The sequence below is a fragment of the Paramisgurnus dabryanus genome, chromosome 7 (assembly GCF_030506205.2).
Source record: "Paramisgurnus dabryanus chromosome 7, PD_genome_1.1, whole genome shotgun sequence".
In the NCBI taxonomy this organism is placed as follows: domain Eukaryota; kingdom Metazoa; phylum Chordata; class Actinopteri; order Cypriniformes; family Cobitidae; genus Paramisgurnus; species Paramisgurnus dabryanus.
The window spans coordinates 29,529,543-29,539,423 of NC_133343.1; the positions used below are offsets into that span (position 1 = coordinate 29,529,543).

The following is a 9,881-nucleotide window of genomic DNA, read 5'->3' on the forward strand; positions in this document are numbered from 1 at the left end:
CATGCTGACCTAGCTTTATTTTCAATTTCTTTCAGCAACAGGAGAGATGATTGGCATGTGTGCACCCTCACCCTTGCTCTCTAACCGTCGTGTAATGGAGCTTTCAGGCCCTGAGCTGGGAGGAGTTCCTGGGATGGGTATGCCATGTCCACCAAACGATCGGCGTGGAAGCGGCACTAGTAGCCTCAGCTCTGCTTATACCGTGAGCCGGCGTTCCTCCATGGTCTCTCCCTATCTGTCAAGTAGGCGATCCAGCGATGTGTCCCAAGTCGGTCAGAGTGGTCACTGCCAGTCTGTGATGGGGACTGATGTACCTGGTGACCAATTATCTCCTCAGAACAGCCAAAGACCTGGATCCTGCCAGAATGTTGGTGGGTTGCCAGGTCTACCAAGTCTCACCCCTGCACAACAGTATAGTTTGAAGGCTAAGTACGCAGCAGCAACTGGCGGCCCACCTCCCACACCCCTACCCAACATGGACCAACCTGGCACCCCTGGCAGACACGTTGCATTCCTGAGAGAATGCCACAGTCAGCCTCTTCCTCCATTTCTGCAGCAAGGGGGCACAAGGAGGCACAGTGCGAATGCTGAATACGGCACAGGAGTGATGTACCCACATCAGGCACCTGGTAACAATGCAAGACGTGCCAGTGATCCGGCACGATCGGGGAGCGACACGCAGGGCTTGCCCAAGGTGCATCGGTTTAACAGCCTGAGTAACGTGTCACTCATGAGTCGACGCAATGCTTTGCAACAGTGTGGGTCTGACAGCGTTGCAAGCAGACATATGTACTCGCCGCGTCCGCCAAGCATAACCGAAAATGTCATGATGGAGACCATAGCCATGGAATCTCATGGGAACACCGCCATGGGCTATCAGCAACACCAGCACCACCCTCACAATGCCAGTCAGCTATCTCCTGGACAAGAAGGCCTAGGATGCATGGATCAAGTCTACCAGCCACAGATGCAAAGTCAGTACCAGGGCCACCGTGAGGGAATCTGTGCCGGCGGGGTAATGGGTCAGACTGAAATTGCAAACAGTCTTCTACAGCAAGCAGAGTACAGCATGAGCACCTGTCAGTTAAGCCCTTCTGGCCCACACTACCCCAGCCAGGGGCAGCCGAGCGATGGGCCCTGGGGACAGACCGGTCAGCTTCATAGCCCCCAGGCAGGCATGCAATACCAGGCTACAGGCATGCAGGGGCAGCAATATCCTCAACAGGGTGTATATGACCGCACCTCTGACCCTAGCCATCAGAGAGTTACGATAAAACCAGAGCAGTTTCATTCCTCCATTGGAGGATCCAGCTCCTGCCAGAACACCAAAACTCTACACCAGCAACGTCTTACAGGGAACATGCAGGGATATCCTCCACAGCCACAAGGCCAGGGCCTAATCGGAAGGTCCTCCAACGCCAGTTGTGACTTCCATCATGGCCAGATGGGCACCCAAGCCGGTATGCAGCAGCAGTGCCAGACTGGATCATTCCCAAGCAGTGGAGGTATAAGCCTTGGCTGTGCAGGCTCTGCGTTGGCAGAAAGCCGCAGATCGCAGACACCGATGCATCAAATGAAGGAGATGATGGTGCGAAACTATGTGCAGTCGCAGCAGGCTCTTATGTGGGAACAGCAGCAGGAACAAAGGGTATCCGATGGCCTCTCTGGGAAGCCAGAAGGCATGGACATGGGAGGACAAACGGCAATGATGCAACACAGTCCGCAGCATCAACAAACTAACCAGACCCTTTATCACGGCACCAGTTACCAAGGCTACCCAAATCAGAACACAATGAGTCCACCTCATAATCGAATTTCCGCTTCAGTGCCAATGAAAGAGCTTACAGGTAATATACAGGGCTCCTGTTATGGGCAGGACATGGTACCACGCCCGCCTCAGGCTCGAAAGCCTCTGAGTCGCCAAAACAGCCTCTCCCAGCAGACAAATGGAGCGTACCTGGGCAGCCCACCTCAACTCAGCCCCGTCCACTCCACCGCCAGTCCCAGAAGAGCCGTGCGTTTACCACCGGTTCAGCAACAGCAGCAACATTCGGAAAACTTCAATAATAACAATGCCCTGTACTACTCGGGCCAGATCCACATGCATCATGACATAGTGAAGACGTTGGAACCCCAAGATGGTCCATGCATGGCCCAGCAGCACCTGACAGGCTTAGACCCTGCTGCGAAATCAATGGCCTACTCGGAGTCTGCACCCATGTCCAATGCCTTAGAAAACCTGGACTTGGAGAATGCTCAGATTGACTTTGCTTCTATTATTGATGACCCAGAGCCTTCATCTTACAGTCCAATCAATCAACCCATGGGACACCACCAATGCTCCTCTCAGACATCGTCTCGTCTCACCACACCCCAGACGTCCATTACGCTACCCAGTGGTCTCTCCAATATGGCCATCGGGGACATGACCTCTATGTTGACATCTCTTGCTGGAGAGAACAAATATTTGAACACTCTGTCTTAACTGTTTTTTTTCCTATAATTGGGTCGTACCCATCTCTTAATTCCCTTCTACACACAAGTGAGCATGTGGACTAAATGCTTCTTTATGGGTTGGATGTCCCTACATGGGATCTCATAGATTTTGTGTGTTTGGTGTAATCATTCTGCTGGTGTAAAATATAATGTTAGCGGTGCTACCACAAGGGCCTAAAACTATTATTGACCGGGCATTCCAGACACTACTGTGAGACTGAAATCTTTGTTAAAATGTAAATATAAACATTGGACTGTAAATGGGAGGCAAGATAAAAAATATCTTTTTGAGACATATCTAGTTTTGAGTTGGCAAAGACGCCACATGGGAATCACATAACAATATTGAAATGTAAAGCATAGTAGTGACTATGTGAAGGAAGCTGGTTTCATGTGTGGGTACGCTGTTGGCACTGTTCCTATTAGTATTAATACAGACAAGACTCAAGTGCCTTTTATCCTGTGGCCTAAATGCTTGATTAGCCACAGGTACTACATGGCGAAGATAAAGACAAATATTGTGACAGATGGAGATACACACAAACACAGAGTATTAAAAAATATATATAGCTGAAAGGGTGTTACTCATAGCTAACTGTCATAATGACAGATTATAGGACTGGCAGTATTTTAAGTCTTGTTAATAATCTTTCTAGGTATAGGCAAACTTGAGCCTTTGAGCCTTAACATTTATTCAAATGTTTCATGTTTGTTTTTCTGATTATTTGACTAGTCTTCATTCAGACAGGTACATTAAATGGTAACGGCACTGAGTTACGTTTTTTTCTATGTTTTTCCTTTGTCTGCGCTGCGCTACATTACCCAAGCTAACATGCATATGCATTGCACTGACAACAGCACTGAGCTGAGGAAAGTCATAAATATATACAGTATATATATATTAAGATTCTATATAGTATGGCAGTTACATATAGTGAAGGTACATGATAGGCCAGAAACCCTCTTAACACAGGTACGCAAACATACAGGCAAACTCCTGGCCAACGTATTGCAAGTTAAGGTCTTCATGGGTCCACTTAGATCCGAAAACCTGAGGTCAGAGCGGTTTCGAGTCTAAAAGTTTCATGTGTGCCTCGGACACGGGTCGTGTATAATATTGGCAGCATCGGGTGTCGAGTAATTTAAAATTAATATTAAATTTCTCGCCCAATGGACCCGAGAAGATCTTGTGTGTGTTCATCAAATTCTTTTCTAACGCCTTCATCATGTGGCTGGCAGTAGGTTCATTTTCATTGAGCCAGACCTGTCAATCAATTTTGAACGCACATTTTAGCCGTTACCTCGGTGTCGTCGTCAGATAACAAATTAAAATAAATGGAGCAATTAAAAACAATTGCCACTGGGTCGGACTTTTGGGTCTAATTTTCTCTGGTTTGTCTCTGCCTTTCTTTTAAAAGAAATTATTTATGCACCTTTGTTCGGGTAAAAGTGATTCGGGTTGGGTACATTTCTTTGGATCCGAGAAGACCTCTAATGACAAGACCATGATTCTGTTGAACATACTTATGTAATTATGTTGTTCTTGTGTTGTTTTAGCAATAACAGACTTCAGTACTCAAGGAGACAAAACAGTTGCCTTCAAAATTTGTTGCCATTAAACCGTAAGTGTTATTATTCAGGTAGCAAATTATTAGCATCAACTTTAACTAACTTGCTCAACGTGTCTGTTCTCAGGTTTATCAAAAAAAAAAGAAAAGAAAACTGACCATAGCTTAAAAATAGTTGCTTGCTATTGCACCCTTTGAGTAACCACAGACTAAATCATGCTTAGTAGTTAGATCCATCTGTGTTTATATACTCGTGTAGAGTATGAAGCTTTTGGTTTTATGTCCTCTATTGTTTCTACACGTTGTCTACATTGTGTGTAATCAGTTTGAAGAATCTTTTATCAAGTAAGTGTTAAAGAGGGATTCAGTATGAGTTCAAGTCTTCAAAAATCCCAGTTTCTGTGGCATACCAAAGAGAAGTGGCACTGAGAAAGTGCAAACACACTCCTGATACTAATACGATTCTCATGTGCGTCCATATTGCTGTGACAACGAATGTAAAGGAGTCCTTTTTATCACTTGCTTATTTTGTAAGGATAAAGACATGTTGTGGTTTGTGCCTTTCTGTGTGTTTTTTATATCTGTCACAGTTCACTTAAAACTTTTTTTGCTGGCAAAAGTTCATAAACTAGTAACAATTTTATGATATTAGCAATAATCTCATATATTTACGAAGAAACTAAGTGATATTTTTGCGTACCGTTTTCTACATTTTTGTACAAAGGTACTATATTATACCAGTTTATAAATAAACAGAGCCTGTGATGGAAGAAAATTGATGCTGTATCGTAATGTTTTGCTTATTTCTTTTCTCTTACACACATCTGTGCGTTAGTTTGACCAGAAATACAGAAAACACAAGCCAATATGTCCACTTAGGTCACATTTACACTGCCTCTTTGATCCACAAACGTGTAAGCAGGAAAAGTGCATAGATTACGATTTTCTCTGATCGGTTTCAGGCCTCATTCAATTGTGGAAATAAATCAGAAATTAATCGGATACATGTATTCGCGTATGCAAAGTGCGGACAGATCCTATGTAGTAGGTAATTACTAAATCGACATTGGCAAATCCACAATAACACAACTCTTCTTAACAGCGCAATAAAGAGGGATAGCTCAGCTTAGGTTGGATTTACACTGCAAATCTTGATGCCTGAATTCTGATTTGTTGCCTGTATCCGATTATTTGGACAACCCGCGTACATCATCTTTCAAAAGTATCCAATATCTGCATTTACACTAAACACTTGGCAGAACAATTCAAGGTAGACATATTGACCCAGAACAGCTTAAATCACAGAGGATGTAAAATGTTGCGATATGCAATGGACACAGACAAAATGATTTATTTCTGTAACAAGACATAAAACTTCAACATTACTACAAAAAATGGAGCTGTCGCCCCAAAGATGGGCTGCTAAGAAGAGTCATGTGATCGTGGAGTCCACCTGAGTTGATGTCATTTGCCAGTGTCGCATTTTCAATGACACACAACACATCTTGAGAAGGGAATAGCCAATCTGTCTGCTTACATTGCGGATGCAAATGCATGTATCCGATTCATATTCGATTTATTCCCACAAATGAGGCCTGAAACCAATCTGAGAAATCGGATTTTATTCGTTTTTTCCTGCTTACACGTCCGTGGGTCATATCCGATCTGTGCCCCATAAGGGGAAAAATTTTGTCACTTCAAACAGGCAGTGTAAATGTGGCCATAGTGGAGTAATGCTGAAATTTTATGTCTTGTTAAAGAAATTAAGCAGTCTAGTGTTGCATATCATGACATTTACTTTCTCTGTTGTTTAAGCTGCTCCAGGTCAGTATGCCAAGTGTTTGGTGTAAATGCAATCTGTATACGACTCACTTTTAAAAGATGATGTAAGTGGGTCATCAAAAAAATTGGATGTAGTCAACAAATCGGAATTGAGCATCAAGAATCTGCAGTGTAAAGAATGTAAGTCAATGAAATGTTTAAGGCTGAATCTCCTCACTGTCCTCTAGGTGGCGCCAACACTACAGCTCATGAGTATTGTGTGGTCATTGTGTCCTGCATCTGAGCCACACATCACAGGGTTTACGTTACACTGGCACATTAGATCCCTCCTCCTTTAGTTACAAAGAGAAATGTTTTGCTCGCTAATACTGAAATCTCTGTAACAAAGATAATCCTCTCCATACTTCCCTGTCCCTAATTATAAGATCAAAAGAAAGATTTTCCTAGACTACATGCCTGTGCGTATGTGTGTGTCTGTGCATAATGCTGTGGCTCCTGGTCCCTGGTACTCTGAGTCAGCCTTATAGATTTTAATACGGCTTTAGCATTTAACCAACGAAGAACTGCCCTCCGCATGGCCATCGCCAACTCTGCTGACTCAATTCCTCCATTTGTTATTTTCTAAAAAACTGACTCTGATCCTCTGAACTTCTTTATTTCACTCCCATTCTCTGTTCTTTTTAAAGGCCCTCAGGAACAGGATTTTTATTTTAATGAGAATTATTTAGTTTTAAAGCTCATATTAAACTTTGCATAATGGACACAAATGATTCCTCAACATGTTCGAATCACTTATGACTTATTCAAATCTAGTGACTTGCTATGAAGGAGGGACTTTGACTTAAGCAACTAACTAGCACAGTATTTAAAAATATATGCCAGTTCCATTGATTGGTCCGTCCTCTTTTTATAAAAGATGCTTAAACATCTTAATTTATCTAAGGCCTAGTTCTGGATTTAGCTAAGCCTTGTCTGTGAAACCAGGCCATTATGTTTCCTATGATGCATTCAGATGTTTGTAAAAATAAAAAAGGAAATCTACCGTTTGTTTCTATAATTAAGATCCATTTTGCTTGAAAGTAGCATACAGTGCTTGAATGAATCTCTAAAGAGAGAGTGCAGAGGTTTAGCAGAGCTCAGATCTATAGCCTGACTTAAGCCACAATGTACTGAGCTGAGATTGCTGATACAAATGGAAATGTCAAAATAAGCGCTGAGGTTTTCACATGCAAAGAAGTGAAACCAGCATAATGACTTTTCTTTTCTTGGTTTCCCATTCAACTCCTAGCTTTTTCTTCTCTTTGTCACAAGCCTTGGCATATAATTAACTTCTGTTTAATATGCTGTTAAGCAGACTCCACCCCCTGCTCCTTCTCTGAACCCCTGCCAAACTCCTGCACACTGGAAAGCCCATGGGATACCCCACCCTAGGGCGTCCCTCTGTGTACTGGTGTGCCTCTGACCATTTGGTGCCCAGATTTCTGCACTTACTGTGGGAGAGCAGTTTTCAGCCTCATCGCACACTGCACAAAAAAAACCCGACAAAGATTCATGTTAAAAAAACTTTTGGAATCACGTAACAAGGGCAGAGGTGAAGTAGGCTTTTCGTTGTGGGGCAGTTGAAGTGTTATTCACCCACCTCTTCTTTACTCTGGTCCACAGCAGGGTGTTGGTTTATGACCCATTCCAACTCCTTTCCTCTCCTGGACAAAAGGGCTGTGACCTCTCATCCCTGCTTCTTTTCTTTGCCTTCATACACCTGGAATCAACCATTTAACGTCTGTAAGAAGACAAATGACCATTAGAAACAACAAACACAATGTGCCAAAATTTAGTTTAAACGTGTCACTTTGTCCTATAGGCCTATTCTTACAGGATTTACAAGAAGTTGTCATATGTAAATAATCCTTTAGAAAATTAACCATGTTTTTGGTGTATTGATTACTATTAGCAAAACTATGGGTTTACTACTGTATTCGTGGTATGGTTTTTAAAAACCGTAGTTGTCAAAACCATAGTTATTTTGTGGTAACCATGGTTTTGCTACAGTAACTGTGTTTTTAACTGTATAAAACCATGGTAAAGGGAAACTTATAGTATAGCCTATAGTAAACCCTTCCTTGTTACCATTATTATATGGATATGATCATCACAAAATTCAAAAGCTAACTTACTAATAAAGAAATAATTCCTACCGTTTAATATCAGTTTTACATATAAACTCCCCGAAGGTTATGCTAATCAAAAATATAACTAATATATACAAACCTTTTCCTTTCAAATCGCAATAAGGCGAAATTTAGTGTTTTCGGGTAGGGTCATTTATTTTCTCCTCAGACTCTACATCGTTGGCGCGCTTTTTTCTGTCAGGAGCCGGAATGAGGACGTAAACAGGATGTAAGACAAAATTAATATAAAAATATATAAAAGGTTTAATTAATTACAAATTGTTCTTATTTCTGCATTTTTGTCTTGTAAAATTTGGTAATAACATAATTTCAGAAAAAAGAAAACAAAATTAAAACGACAAAATTATTAATATTTGTAACAATAATAAACAAGAAAGTGTCAGTAAATTAGGAACAAGGTGCTAAACCATTAACTTAGCGCAATTCTTAAAGGAAAAATTAATTTATTTCGGGGTTCTTGGGGATCAAGGCCCTACCTCGCGCACCTCAGGAAGTATTCCCCGCGCATTATCATGACACTGCGCATGAACGTGGGGGTTGTGCGTATGAATGCCAAGGTAGGGGTCCTAAAACGGTGTGTTTGACGTTTTCTGATGTTTTTCTTTTTCAGTTGCTAAACAGATTACCGTTCAATTACTCTTACAAAGGAGGTGACAATACAATACTTCCTACAGCGATCAACAGGAGGACACGAGCTGATTGGGGGCGCAGGAACAGGTGCGATTCATCCACATACCTATGAAAGCGTTTGTGTAGGCTAGTCTTTATTTTTTCCCAGGTTACTGTTCACAAAGAGCTCTACATTTAAGGCATGCCATCAAAAATACAAAACTTATGTTAGCACAACCAAAAAATCTTTGACAGAGATTAGTTTTTGTGACCCTGCTGCCCCAGTCAGAATTTCTTGTCTAATGATCACATCCAGGGGTGCCTGGAGAAGTGGGTATACTCCTAATTTATGCCCCTATTTTTTTTATGCGGCCGAACTAAGGCATATAAGCTGTGACTTGTAAGACTAGTCTTGCATTTAGTTCACTCTAAAATGGGCCAGTATTGTCACTGACTTCTAAACGTTAGGATCTTTATGAAATTAATATTATTTATTAATATTTACAATTTAGAAGTGGGCATAGTCCATACCTGCGTATACCCTGCACTACACCACTGGTCACAATTTCTAAAGCATCGCGTCTTTTTTGTGGGAATTTAATAATGAATTTTCAGTGTGAATTTAAACCTTTTTTGGCCTTTTTACCTGTAAAAGAAAAACTGCATAATAATTATGCACACCTGCAGATCACTTCCATTCACAATAATATATCATTTATAAATGAGTATATACGATATTAGTGGTAGTTATTAGGATTTATGTGGTTTGGAATTGCTAAAATGTGTTTGTATACAATTTAATGAAAATATTGACTTGCAAAATAATTATGCTTGCGGTGTGATTTAGCAAAAGTAGGCTACTTAAGTAGGCAACTATTTATTATTTGCGTAATTGATATAGTGGTTTTAAACCTTTAATAACCTAGTGTTAGCATTACTTATAGGCTTAGGCTACTTAAAAATTGTGTGCATATGTAATGATGATAGTACATATCACTGTACAGAAGGCTACAATGTAACAACATAAGTTAAATGTATAATAACAAGGTAAATCATTGACTCTATATGCACACAGACAAACAGCGTTAAAGTTAACTCAAAATTATTTTCCATAAATTATCTTTTGAAGAACACACTTCACAGTTTGGAGTGACACGGGATGACATTAGGACTAAACTATCGCGTCAGGTCCTGCCTACGATGACATCACAGAGTCGCCGCTCGAGACGCGGGTTTG

At 41.3% G+C, this 9,881-nt stretch overlaps 1 protein-coding gene across 1 annotated transcript in view; it reads left to right on the forward strand.

Moving 5' to 3' along the window:
* The window catches only part of gli1 (GLI family zinc finger 1), a 45,897-nt gene extending 41,058 nt beyond the window's left edge, over positions 1-4,839 (forward strand). The window contains exon 13 of the mRNA XM_065272406.1: positions 36-4,839. Within this exon, the coding sequence (XP_065128478.1) occupies positions 36-2,485 (2,450 nt within the window). The 3' untranslated portion in view covers positions 2,486-4,839. The remainder of the gene's footprint in view (positions 1-35) is intronic.
* Positions 4,840-9,881: the final 5,042 nt, after the last annotated feature.